Source organism: Coccinella septempunctata, chromosome 7, assembly GCF_907165205.1.
Source record: "Coccinella septempunctata chromosome 7, icCocSept1.1, whole genome shotgun sequence".
Classification (NCBI taxonomy): Eukaryota; Metazoa; Arthropoda; class Insecta; order Coleoptera; family Coccinellidae; genus Coccinella; species Coccinella septempunctata.
In genome coordinates, this window is record NC_058195.1 from 14,191,114 (window position 1) to 14,205,427 (window position 14,314).

The following is a 14,314-nucleotide window of genomic DNA, read 5'->3' on the forward strand; positions in this document are numbered from 1 at the left end:
GTTTACCTCAGTTTGAATTAATGCAAAGTTCCAGAGGAGCTACATTCACATACCTTCTCTAGAGAAGCATAATAATCTGACTGCCGTTCATTGATTTATCCCCTCTACTTTCACTTTGTGTCGTTTGACATCTTCTCATTCATCACTATATTAGCCTAGCTCTATTTGTAGATCCAAGATCTTCCTCTGATTCAAATAGAGCTCCTTCGAACGACATAACATTCTGGAGACCTGGGTGATCCCATAATTGAACAAACAGTTCTCATCGAAAGTGTCAAAAAATCATTTTTTCGATCTGATTCGAAAGGAAACTTGCCTTGGTCAGAACGTTTTTCTCAGTTGCCAAGTTTTTCTGTTTTCAACTTTAATATCTATGAAATGAAGAGCAATGTACTCGCTAATGTTTCTGTTTCCTGTTGTTCCTGCACAAATGAGCAAATCTGAAGAAGCATAAGAAAATTCATTTCATTTGATTCAGATTTATTATGTCTCAAATGTTGCTTGGACACCCCAAAGCCGCACCATAAGAAATAATGCCCTAATATTTATCATTTACCCTGTGGAAGGAGCCAATAATAATTTTTCTGTTCCATGAATACACCTTCAGTTTCTATTTAATCTTTCCAGGAGATGCAGAGACAGAAATCTGCGACATGAATAAGAGAATTTGCTTGCAGGAAGCGAGAGGTAAAGATGAATTCTTCGTCACAAACGTTAATAACAGCATGAGATTTAAATGCCTCATTACCCATTCAAGGAATTTGCATAAATACTTACCCACATTAGGCGTTTATAACCAAAAAAAATCAAAGAAAGAAAAGCCTGTAAATAAAGAATCATAAAAAAAATTATTGGATAACAAATTTTGGATTGACCTTTTTGGCTTTTCTCTCATTAACTTCATCAATTTGCATTGAGGACAATATTCAAGTGGAAAAAAATAATTCAATAACCGAATTTAACTATAATTTTATAAGTATAATTATCTATAATTATATAATAATATATAATTATCTAATGATTCCTTCATCACAAATAGATTCACACGATTTTTTTCTCTAATCTTGTTAGTTGATCCTCAATTATTCTACTCGAAACTTTTAATTAGTGATTTTCTTGAATATTTTCCAGTGAACTACCCAATAAGTATGCTTGCCGAAAGATTATCTCCTCTAGATAAGAAATCAAAAAAAATGCAACCGTCTTATTGCAACTGTTTACCGCTTTGTACAGATCTGACTTATAACGCAGAAATTTCAAGTGGAAAATGGAAATACTACAAACAAGTGGATGATGAACGAGCAAAGGAGTAAGTTGAAGACTTTTTTTATCAGAAATTTTCCATTATTTCTCAATGAATGGTTATTCATCAGAATTTTTCCTTCCCCGGAGGGTTTGATCATAATTCTTGTTTTCTTTTTACAAGAGATAACTTATAGAGAGAGAGTTGATGGGTTTTGATTTATCATTGACGAGAAATGAAATGCTGTAGAATATTTGAATATAGATATTTGTACTAGTCAGCTTTTCCAATTCTGAATCAACATTTTATTTTCGCAAAAAACAATTGAGGACCAAACGTTGAGTATATGTTTGCCTACAGTCTTCTGTTGTGAAGAAAGACATTTTGGGTGTATAGAGTGTTGCTTTTCTAATTTTTTTGAGCATGGATTTTATGAAATCTTTTTATTTCAGATACCATGCCTCAGCAGTGAAAGTATTTTTCAAAAGTTCATATTTCTTACCATTAGAAAAGAGTGAGCTGTATGGTATTATCGATTTCATTTCAAACAGTGGTGGAATATTAGGACTGTTCATAGGATTTTCCCTTTTTTCATTCGCTGAAGTTATTTATTTCCTGAGCATAAAACTCATCGAAAATTATAGGAAGTACGGATATTGGGCAGGAGTCAAGACAGGAGAAGATGAGTGATTTTCAAATGGACTGTAGCCATTTTTATACCTTGTTCTTTTTTACTGTCAAAAGTGTTCCAAAATGAAACTCAATATATTTTATATTGACATGAAAATTTTCATTGATTGATTGGATTTCCTTAAGTGCATCCAAAAATTAAAATTACTAGCATTTTTTTTCTAAAAATAAAACATGAGTAGCCTTCTAAGATCTTCATATCATATCATACTAAAAGGTTTGTATTCAAGTAGGTAGATGTGCAACTTCTAATGAAGTGATCTCATACAGAAATAGAACGATCGCTTGATATCCATCAGCAATAAACAGGTTTGTATAATTGAGAAAGAAACCGGGGAGAACATCCAAAATATAAATGAATCTATATAGTTGTAGAGTAATTTGCGACTTTCAAGTTCGTTCACATTGTCTATGTTTATATAATTTCAGATGATTAACCCAGATCTTTCTGTTCTGGTATTTATTTTCATATGTTTATAATTTGATAACAGGTATTAACAATCCTTTTAGGACTTTTTATCTCCATACAATTAATCTCAATAAGCTTGTACCAATCTCTTTTGAAAAACATCTGAATTAACTTTCAAATCATTATATAATGATAATAAATTGATGGGGTCACTTGTATTCCCTTTTTAAAGATGGTAATCCCTTTTATTCTTTAGTACACCCCTAATAATGATTCACTCTTGTGTCTTTGCTTTTCTAGCCAAATTATTTTATCTTCGTTGATTTGTTTGTAGTTTTCGATTTTGTATATCAATTATGCCTGCTCTAAGAGTTGATATGTCAGGAGTTGTGCAGTTTATCGATATTCATGCACACTTACTAATCATTATTATTTTCAAGATTTAAATGCACAGGGTACTCCACGACTAAGTATTAAGACAGGGAATATCTCGGAACTCGAGAGTAATAGATAAATATAACTTTTTGGGGGTTTTTTGGGTTTGTCGGTTAAAGCAATTGGTGCAGAAATTTTTGATATGTTGTACCCATTGAGTTTTCATTTATTGATCACGTGACATCAGATTCAAAATTATTAATTTAATCCTGGATTATTCACTGAAGTAGGTAATTTATAAAGAGCCAAATGCAAGAACAACTAATAAGCTTTGTTTCCCCATCAGATGAATGAATTGCAGCTAATGTTTCAACAATTCTGAAATGGGTGAGTTAAATTTCGAGAATTGAAATGAGTAACAAGTTTTCAAATCAATATTCTCTTATGATTCTTCAAACGATTATTCACATCAGAGTTATATTGAAACCACAATTGATTACTGAAAATTATTACGATAAGCTTATGTACGGTAAGGAGGAAAAACAAGAAAATTCCCATGACTTAAAGTAAAATGAGGAAAGGAATACGACTTTATTATTAATGGCTAAAAATATATGAAAATGAATGAGTGTCATCCTAACGAATATTGCGATAATACAAAGAAGAAAAAGTTTAGTGCCAAAAATCATGTATTCATGCCTAAAATCAGAGATTATGTACGAGAATATTGCGAAGTTTCCACAATTCAAGGTTTGGGATATATTCTTAAATCAACGACCTTGTTTGAAAGGTGGGTAGAGTTAGGAATAATTGTATCTTAATCGATAAACATTTTATTTCATTCATTTGTTAATTTCCATCCAACAACAATAATAATTAGGTTGATTATTATGATTTAACCACGAATAGTTTTTCTTGAGTCATCTTGTTTCATATCAATTTATTGATGTATATTACTCGATTTCATTTAGTTTTTAGTTCACATATATATACCTATACACTCCATTCACTATTATAACAGCACTCGGTTGCTCATGGAAATTTGATACATTCCACACCGTATAGTAAAGAAATGTGAGGTTATGACGCTTGTCAAAACATTTTTTGGTTTTAAATCAGCGCTATGTTGTAAGTTCTACTTAAAAGTCTCAGTAATTACGTATTTTGTCACAATGTAAAATTACTTCGGAAAATATTAATTCGAAAATATGTGATGTACATAATTGACGTTTATAGAAACTGATTGAAGGGATTCCAAATCTAGTTAATTGCATGGAAAGGACAATAGATCAGTTTTCAAATACATCAATTTTGCTACTTGAGAAGAGTTAATAATGATGGTTATTTCTTTGGCTAAGGGTTGAAGAACATCAGTTGTTAAACTCCAAAAAATCAACCCAAAAGTGAAATGCATCTGATGGAGTGGTAGGGAATGATTATATCTAAAAGTAATCAAGGGATAATTACAAGAATGTTGAATTCAACAATAATCATCTTGCATTCATGGAAGTCGAAACAGTTGAAGAGATCATTTCTAAGGCAAGAGGAACTTCACATATATTAAGGATTGAGAGGAAAACTGGCTCATATTTCTGACTGTTGCAGTTTTTCTCTGAAAATGAAGTCCACAAATTTTACCAAATTTTTGGATCTCCCAATAGAAGGAAATTCTTTGTCATCCTTCAGAGACAGGTTGTCTCTGTCATACTCTTCAATCACATTACTTACATTGAATATGTTCGATACGTCTGATATATTGTAGAATATCAGGATAATTATTTGAATGAGCGAAGCCCAATTCTAAAAATTAGCACTTCCTGATACTCTCTTCTCTTTTTCAATCACTTTCGGCATTTTTGAATATATTAATTGATATTAGTAGTGGCAACACAAATTATTTCACCGAGTGCTTTTATAAAAGTGAATGGAGTATAGGTATTATTTTTTATGAGGGTATTTTCAAGGCGGCTTTCCAAATCTCCAATTGTCAGCTCATTAATTTGACAGAATAGAATCATTGAACCTTTTACGTTCGTTTACATAATAAAAAGTATGCCTTAGTGGACGTTTATCATAGGTGGATGAAAGATTGTTGATCGGCGAGCTCAGAATTGGACCATACATTCGGATATGATCGTTATGGATCTCCAACATAAAGCTTGATTCACTGATCAAGCTTTGTGGAACATAGTATTATTGGGATATTGCCAAATATAACGTCTATCCTACGTTTCGACAAGCACAAACCAGCCATCGTCAGAGAGTATCTTGTTATCTTTTCTTCGGTTCAAATTAGGAAAAAGCTGTCTGCTTTGATAGTTTCATTCATCGAGACACTGTATATGGACCAAAACTTATACTGGATTGCATCCCGCAATGAAGGGATATAAAAATGATGAAATGGTTTTTTCTATTCTCAAGAATAATCATCCAAATAGCTCTCAAGTTTCACACGAACTATTTAAATATACGTAATATAATTTTGGTGCAGATTTTGAACTTGACTTCAGTTAATCCTCTTCTTCGTTTAAGTTCTTATTATTAGAGTCTTTGAGTTCCACATTTTTCAAATTCATGGTCGTTGCTTCTATCAGTAATTTCTTTGAGGATGCGAGCTAAAATAATAAATCAAAATTGAAAAATTGTCCCGTTTATGATTCTTCGATAATCATAGGATTATTGCCTCTTCTGGAATGAAAGTTTTTGGAGGTAAGTATAGCGTGCATTAATTGTACAGACAATCGCGTGAGTATTTTCATCACTCCTTCACTAATTCGCATCCCATTTAAAATATTACAACCCCTATTAATTACTTTGTCGCCGATGAGTTGAATGAACATTGTAGACATTTAATAGAGATGAGTATGTTGACTAGTGAGGAAAGTAATTTGAAAGTTGATTATTTGAGGGAGTATTGTACGGTTTCATCTATACAAGGATTACGACATTTAGTGACTACTCAAAAAAAATTCGAGAAGTAAGTTTATTTTGTTCATTTCAATGGGAGTAAAGTGTTGAATTGGCTCAAATTTTTCCATTTTGGAATTATGTTAGGTATTAAGATGAATTTTACCATTTTTGAGACCAATCTATGCATGCAATTATGCGAAATCTTACTGGATTGTCAGAAGCTTGATACACATTTTAAACGAAGTGCTAGGATAATAACAGCTTCACAATTGTATCCACTTGTTCACAAATGGTCGCTATATAAAGGATGTTCCTATATTAGATGTACAGGGGAGATTTCTTGAGTAATTTCAAGAAAAAATGTCCCTTAAACCTAGGAACGCAAACGTTTCGTTTTCGAAATACAGGGTATCAAAACAAGTTATAAAAAAATTCTTATGACAATTTGGATTTTTCTGAGGATTTCGAGAGAATGCTGCAAAAATTATTCTCTCAAAATCGTTAGCAATACGACAAAACTACAAGAAACCATAAAGTTTCGTGTGACAACAAAGCTTCTCACACTGGAATCAATTATGATAGGTATTCATGCCAAATTTTAGTTGAATATCTTGTGAAGTGTAGATACTATGTAGATGTACGTTAATGGAAACTACGAATGTGCAAATCTTAGCTAATGCCAACGTTTCGCAACATATATTGTTGCTTCTTCATCGTGGAAAGTTTTGTGTGTTTATTTTTATTAACTCTTCATTCGAGAATTCTTACCAATAAACAAATAATTTCGGGTGAACAGATAAGCTGAAAATACTTATTTAGGTTTTTTGCAGAATATGGTGGATCGTTGTTTTTTTACTGTGCATGACAGGATGCATTTTAATGATATATGAAGTTGTCTATAAATGGATAACCACCCCAGTGTTGGTAGCTCTGAGTACTCAAGAAATACCCATATATGATATTCCTTTTCCTGCTGTAACAATTTGTCCAGAGACGAAAATTTCCCACAAATTTTTGGACTATACTAAAGTTTTACTAGCTAAGGAGAGTGGAAATTTGAGTTCGATTTCTCCGCAGGAGTGAGTATTTTATACTTTAGCAAATTTAAAAAAATTATCAATAAACTGATATTTTTCAAGATTTATCGAAAAAAGTATCGAATATAGGCATGAAAAGTTATTACAGAAAAACTATTTTTTGAAAAAAAATATTCGGCATATTTTACTAGTAACTTAGTAGGGAGAGAATATTTCTGCCATTTTTCTCATTTCAACTTTTGGTTCTCCCCAAATGTCAACATTGTATGACAAGGAATCACTCAAAAAGTTTTTGGGGGTGGATTCCTTGTTGAAAACTGAAAGGGGTCTCCCCTTTAAACTAATGCTCTAAGGTCTTTTCCTTGTAGAGTAACATGCTTTCAAAAATACCTAAGTAAAAAATATTTCAATTCTTTTATTTTGAGTGCTGAACACTTGAAGGAATAGCATCTTGTGGGCATGTTCTGCCAATAAAGAGCTTATGAGTATTTTTTTCAATTTTGTTGTAAACTAATGCTTTGAGGCCTTTTCCTTATATCTTTTTATTTCAAGTGCAGAACACTTGAAAAAATAGTATTTTGTGGGCATGTTTTCAGAGGAGTTTCTGGTTTCTTTATCATATAAGAAACTTAAAATTTTTTATTGTTCTTCTTCATCTTCAAGTCCTGACTGTTCATTTCATGCAAGCGACGTGGGTAATGTTTACCATTTAGCATTCCATGCTGACGATTTGTTTCAGGAGCCACAATTTCGACTTCATGATGCCTTTGTGTAGAAGTGCTAACCATGAGAGTAAATTAAAAGAGCAAGAAGATCAATCGCTGAGATTCCATTCGTCTCTTCAAGATGCTGAAAGCCTAGATGATTATGCTGAATTCCTCGATCAAGTAAGATACGTTTAGCTTTTGAATATTGATATATTTGTGAATTCTACAATTGCAAGAATTTTCAGTTTTAAATTTCGAATTAGGTATAGGATTTCGATCCTTTTCGTTCGAATTATTTTTTCGGTGAATTCAAACACACGAAATATTTCAGTGCAAAGCTATAGACTTGAGTATTAATGCGTATTGTCAATGGATGGGCAACGATGCCGAATGTGAAGAAATATTAACTCCTATCCTCACAGATGAAGGACTATGCTACAGTTTTAACATGTTCGATGTCAGAGATATATACAGCGATGCCAAGTAAGTGAAAATACTTTATTCTACCCTTTTCATCAAACCAATTTGAAAGATTAACTTTTCGAAAAGTATAATTGTGCAATTATAACCAAGAAGAGGTGACGAGTTTTATAATACAGGATGTCTGTAAACAAATGTGAAGGACTTAGGCAGATGATTGCTCGATGAAAATAAGTAGGGGTAGTTCCTATTTTTTTTTTCGAAATCGACCTCTCTTCCAAGATTCCAGCCTTTGGAAGGCGATGACGAGTTGACAGTTTTTAATTTTTTTACGGGTTCTAAAAAACACTGAGTCATAAAACTATACATAATATAAAGCACTAAGTATATGTTATTCACACATTTTTTTGATCTGATAACTTTATTATCAGGGGTTGAAAATAACAACCCCTTATAATTTTCTTTAAAAAATTGATTTCGTGAGATAGAATTCTCTTATGGTTTTCCATTCAATTCTGGAGAAAAAAGTTTCTTGCAAAATTTGGATACAGTCAATATTTTTCTCGGAAAAAATGAAAGTTTACAAGCAGTATACGGAAGGTCTATGGGGCAGAGAATTGATGTATTATGTATTTAAGCGGGATGAAGGTATTCATTCTATGGAACACTTATACAAAGAAATGGATTGGACGTTGATCAGAGCTGCTTGTAAGTTTTTATTTATTCTGAAAAAAATATCTACTGTATCGAAATTTTGCAACAAACTTTTTTTTATCCAGAATTGAATGGAAACCATAAGAGAATTTTATTTTTCGAAAATCCATTCCACGAAAACAATTTTTGAAGAAAAATCACAAGGGTTGATATTTTCAACCCCTCATAATAAAGTTATAGATCTAAAAACATTATGTGAGTAATATCTACTTAGTGCTTCATATCATGTATAGTTTTATGACCCAGTGTTTGTTAGAACCCGTAAAAAATTAAACACTGTCAACTCGTCATCCCCTTCTGAAGGCTGTATCTTGGAAGGATGGTCGATTTCGAAAAAAATTTATATGAACTACCCCTGCTTATTTTCATTGCGGAATCATCTCCCCAAGTCCTTCGCATTTGTTTACAGACACCCTGTATATTAAATATACAAACGCTGTTTCGTTAAAATACATCTAGAACTCTTTCTAGTGTGATGAAGTATTATAGACAAGGACATAGGAACCCAGATTGGCATCCCGACAAAGGATTCCGAAAAGGCAAAGTCGAAAATGCTTATCCACGAAGGGCATTCCGAAATGGAGCAAAAAACGCTTTGGTGGTAGTTTTTTTCACCAAAAAATCTGAGTTGTACTACTCATGCCGTGATTTTTCACTACAAGGTATCAGGGTGAGTAAATTCAATCAAAAAAGGAAAATAAGCCCTTCTGAAACATGATTCTCGGAGAAATAACCTGAATTTGAAAGCGAATTGAAGACACTACTCTGTGTCAAAAAATACTCTATTATTTTCTTGAATTCATTATAACGCTTTTGTATAACCCTTTCGAAATAATATGAAAGAATTCTAGCCGGAACAATCAATAGATATATCTCAACCAATTTGTTTTTTAGGTCACTCTGCACACACCGTCAGTAATACCTCGTCCGAGTCAATTATTTTTCTCTGTTGGCTTAGATCGTCTAACAACAGTAGCAGTCAATCCTACATTTATACGGACAACACCTACCACTCAAGGATATGATGCCCACAGGAGGTTCTGTTATTTTGAGAATGAAAGAAAACTGAAATACTTCAAATCTTATTCCCAGAGCAGTTGCAATATGGAATGCTGGACTAATCATACCATAAACTACTGCGGTTGTACACATTTTTATATGCCAAGTAAGTATAAGAATCCCTAGGAATTGATGGGATTGCTTCAAAATTTTCATGGCGAACAAAATGACAAGCAAAATAGTGGGAGAGTTCCGGTAGATTCGGGTGACTTGGGCAATGCCGAATAGATACAAGCGTTGCTTTGGCATCAGGAAATATGCCGAATTTTCGTAGGATATTATTATTCACCACAAAGAAATCACCAAGGAATGAAAGACATCAAAGTTTCCTTGTTTTGTTTAGTTTTTTTACATTTGAGTTGCAATATACACTGCGCAAAAAAAATTAACGCACATTATGGAAATCTCAAATTTATTCTACAACTGAAGGTGTTCTCAATGATAATTATTTTTATCAGAAAGATGATATTATCAGATTTTGAATGTATTGGCTCCATTCTAAAATCATTTGTTCTCGATCAATGCAAATGATCAATAGTTTTTCTTTCGTTTGATTTTCTACATTCGATCGCTATGCAACGCGAAACACACAATTTGACCCAAGAGAAATGTGCCCAAGCGGTAGTTTTACGAGAAGAAGGGTAGACATACACAAGAATTGCAGAAAGGTTTGCGCAGTTTCCCATACAAGTGTGTCCAGAATGTTGCAGCGATTTAGGGAGACAGTTATGAATGTCCGAAGACCAGGACAGGGTAGACCACGGGTAACAACTGCCATTCAAGAACGTTACTTGAGAGTTTCTTCGTTGAGACAACGGTTTGCAACCGCTCGCCTCCTTCAAATTCAGCTTGAGCAAACTCATGAGGTTCAAATTAACACTCAGACAATAAGAAATCGCCACAGAGAATATGATTTAAGGCCTCGTGTCGCGGCAAGAGGCCCAGCTCTTACCCCAGCCCATGGAAGGGCGCGTTTGGATTTTGCGAGAGAGCATATCCATTGGGAAGAGGCCGATTGGGAAAGAGTTCTCTTCACAGATGAGTCTAGATTCTGCCTCTACCATTGTGATCGACGTTCCCTTGTATACAGACGTCCACATGAAAGATATGCTCAGTGCAATTTCCTGAATACTACTGTTTTCGGGGGAGGATCGATTATGGTATGGGGTGGAATATCTTTGACTGCTCGCACAGACCTAGTGGTCGTTGATAACGGAGCTATGAATGCAGATAAGTATATAAGGAACATTCTTGAAGAGCATGTAGTGCCATTTGCCCCATACATTGGTGAAAATTTCATTTTTATGGACGATAATGCCAGACCCATTGTGCGCGCATCGTTCAGGAGTACCTTGAAGAGGTTGAAGTCTCTCGAATGGAATGGCCAGCAAGAAGTCCAGATCTCAATCCGATTGAGCAGGTTTGGGACAACCTCAATAGAAGGCTGAGAAGTTCAGAAAATCATCCATCTACTCTTAATGACTTAGGAATCCAACTCGGAGAAATCTGGGAAGGATTAGATCAGAACATTTTAAGATCACTCATTCTGAGTATGAACCGAGCTGTAATTAACGCAAGGGATGGAAATACCAAGTATTGAATCACTTATCAGCATTTCAGTATTTTGAAAATGTTTCATTTCTCTTCTTTCACATAAGATTCGGTGAAATCTTGAATTTTTCTTCCATTTAATGTGTCTTGTTTCGTTCAAAATCTTCCCGAGAGAATAAAAAAAATAAGTTATAAAGTAAATGTAGAGTTAACTTTCATTAAAATTGAGATTTCCAGAATGTGCGTTAATTTTTTTGCGCAGTGTATTTACTTTCGCTGCAATAGGGGTTTATCATTTAATTTCCTTATCGAATTTCAACAATATAATCACAAATTCTAATTTTTCAAAACTATACACCGTCCCAAGTCACCTATTTCATTTGAGATTTGAGGAATCAATAGATTTTAACTTGTGCCAAAGCCTTGGGACAAGTATGTTTTTTTATTTTTTTTAATTTATATCCGAATTCTGAAGCATGGTTTATATCCTAATCAATAGTCTGAGTCATTAAGCATACTCGAACCTCTTTTTCACATAAAAATAGGTCACCGTTTTGAAAATATGACAAGTTGAATTCAACAATCGTCCCAAGTCAACCGAATCTACGTACTTACTATTTGGTTAGTTTATTGAATGCTGGAAATGGGCACCATTCACTTCCATGTAGTAAGTTTTTCTGAAAACGTTCATATACATTACTCAAGATTTGTGATGTAATTTGACGGCATTCATTAATGATCCGTGTTCGCAAATCATTCAGTGATTCGAGCTGGGTAGCGTAAATCTTGGATTTCAGGTGACCCCATAGAAAAAAGTCCAGTGTAGCCATCTACACCTTCTTTTTATGCGCATTTCCCAGTGAAGCACCCTGTATGAAACCGCTCGGGCACGTCGATTTCGAATTCTAAACCATATCTTTGCAACCCTTAGTGTAATAATCCCAACCCTTATATTTTGAATAGGGAAGATGGGGTGATACCTAATTTGAAAGGTCTCTTTATTCTCAGTTCAGCATATTTAATTTTCATTCAATTCATTCGGTTTTGATATATTCAACTTTAAATTTTGTACTCGATTTGTCATTCCGTAAACATGCTGTGTAAATCAATATATTTTTCGTTCAATCAGCAAAAAATCATAAGCGATATTCTCCTAATCACCTTGTATAAATCCTTTTCGATGTAATTGGAAAATTCGTTTAAATATCAACTTGATAATTGACAGATTCAAATCTGGATTTAATTTTATCGACCTGCAATTATCTGACCCAATTTCTAGTGGAAGTGACCCCATTATTTAAATAAGAACTTCAATTTTGCAGGAGATAATGAAACCAGGATATGCGATATGGGTAAACGAAGGTGTTTGGAAGAAGCAGCAGGTATGTGCTTCTTGTGGAAAGACAGAAGAAATCCTTTGTTAAAATTTACCAATTCAAATGAAAAATTGACAAATTTTTTTTTTTTTAATTCTCACCAATGTGTTGTTGATAACACTCTCTCCTCATTTCAGCTTCATATACAATAACTACGCTCACTGAGAAGCTGAATTCTAATGATACCTCCACTGAAAATTATTGCGACTGCCTACCCCTTTGCTCTGATCTGTCTTATAATTCGGAAATAGCATCTGGAAGTTGGCATTTTGACGATCCCGATGAAGTAGCTTTGGATGGAATGAGGGAATGGTTCTCGAAGTATGTGATATGTATACTCTGCTTGATCAATTTCAATGTTTTTTTTTCTCAATCCAGTTTATATCCATTTTATTTCATTTCAATTTATTTCTAGATCCGAAATGTTTCAATGAATTGAATAATGCATATTGTTTCGGTATAATTTAATCGGAAAAATTATTTTAACAAGTGTGTACCTATCTCTCTTAAAGCAGGTGCAGTTTCTACAAAAAACATATTCTTATTTAAATCGCCTACGTTTTCAATGATGGGAGGAAAATTTCGCGAACGATATTATGAAAAATTGAATTCGGTTTTTTTATGCAGGAAAAAGTCAAAAGGTCAAAAAAAACATTTGTTTCCTTTACCATGTTTTCCTAATCGGCTTGGTTTGAAAGATTCAGACTGTTGAAAAACCATAAAAAAAAATTATTTTTAGTTCTCTCACAAACGGTTTTATCGAATGGAATGAATTTCGGAATATAGTTTTTCATTCATTCCATTTCGAACACAAGATATCATCCACGCCTTCTGGTTTTTTCATTATGACCATTACGTACAATAAAAATACGTACCAAAAATTCAAAGAACGCAACTCTTGAAACTAAGTTGAACGCTATCTAATGAATATTTGAACGTTTTGTAAAATAAAAGTACCCTTTATAGTTTCTCGTATAACGCGTTTTCGAGTAATTTGATGTTTAAAAATTGAAAATTATCTGTGAAATTTGAAAACTTGGGTGCTTTGGCTGAATACAACTCCGTTTAAAAGATATGAAAAATATGTACCTATTGTCATATATTTAGCTTGTTATTCTGAAGCTATTTTTGTTGTTCCACAGCTCATTACATGAAAACTTAAAATTGCTATATCTTTTTATCAGGGCCGCATCAGAAAAAATGGTTTCTTTTGACCTCAAGAATCTACTGTTAAAATATTTGTACGAGTCAAAGACCCACCCTGTATATTAATGGGGAATAAATACGTTTTTCACAGAACCCTTTGATGGACTACACTGAATGAATTAATTGAAAAATATATTAAATTCTCAATTTTTCAGATTCCACGCATCAGCTATTCGTGTCTACTTCAAGAAACCTTATTTTTTACCCATGGAAAGAAGCGAGCTATACGGTCTAACCGACTTCATTTCAAATGTTGGTGGTGTGCTGGGTCTCTTTATAGGTTTTTCTCTCTTCTCTGTGGCTGAACTAATTTTTTTCATGGTAATGAAGCCAATCGAGAATTTGAGGAAGTATGGACATTGGACGGGAGATAGGAGTTCGGAATAGAACTGATACAATCTTCAAATTCCTGTTTTATATTATTGTTTATAGGGAATTTATAAGATATTAAAAATAGTTTAGGAAATTTTTGGTCGTGTTTCATTTCTAAAAGAATAAACCTTATGACCATGTCTCTCTTTTTATGTAGAAAATTGAAATCAGAAAAGAAAAATGAGTGGAGGAAGAGGATCCGAACTACCAATCAATTCAAGTTCACACATAAGTTCGTGAAACAT

At 33.4% G+C, this 14,314-nt stretch overlaps 1 protein-coding gene across 1 annotated transcript in view; it reads left to right on the forward strand.

Annotated features, from left to right (window-relative positions):
* LOC123316815 overlaps window positions 1-14,163 on the forward strand; it is a 32,108-nt gene extending 17,945 nt beyond the window's left edge. The window contains exons 7-18 of the mRNA XM_044903056.1: window positions 628-687; window positions 1,132-1,309; window positions 1,696-1,929; window positions 3,325-3,507; window positions 6,458-6,706; window positions 7,404-7,551; window positions 7,703-7,854; window positions 8,977-9,175; window positions 9,400-9,670; window positions 12,438-12,497; window positions 12,629-12,812; window positions 13,853-14,163. Coding sequence (XP_044758991.1) covers window positions 628-687; window positions 1,132-1,309; window positions 1,696-1,929; window positions 3,325-3,507; window positions 6,458-6,706; window positions 7,404-7,551; window positions 7,703-7,854; window positions 8,977-9,175; window positions 9,400-9,670; window positions 12,438-12,497; window positions 12,629-12,812; window positions 13,853-14,084 — 2,150 coding nt within the window. The 3' untranslated portion in view covers window positions 14,085-14,163. The remainder of the gene's footprint in view (window positions 1-627; window positions 688-1,131; window positions 1,310-1,695; window positions 1,930-3,324; window positions 3,508-6,457; window positions 6,707-7,403; window positions 7,552-7,702; window positions 7,855-8,976; window positions 9,176-9,399; window positions 9,671-12,437; window positions 12,498-12,628; window positions 12,813-13,852) is intronic.
* Window positions 14,164-14,314: the final 151 nt, after the last annotated feature.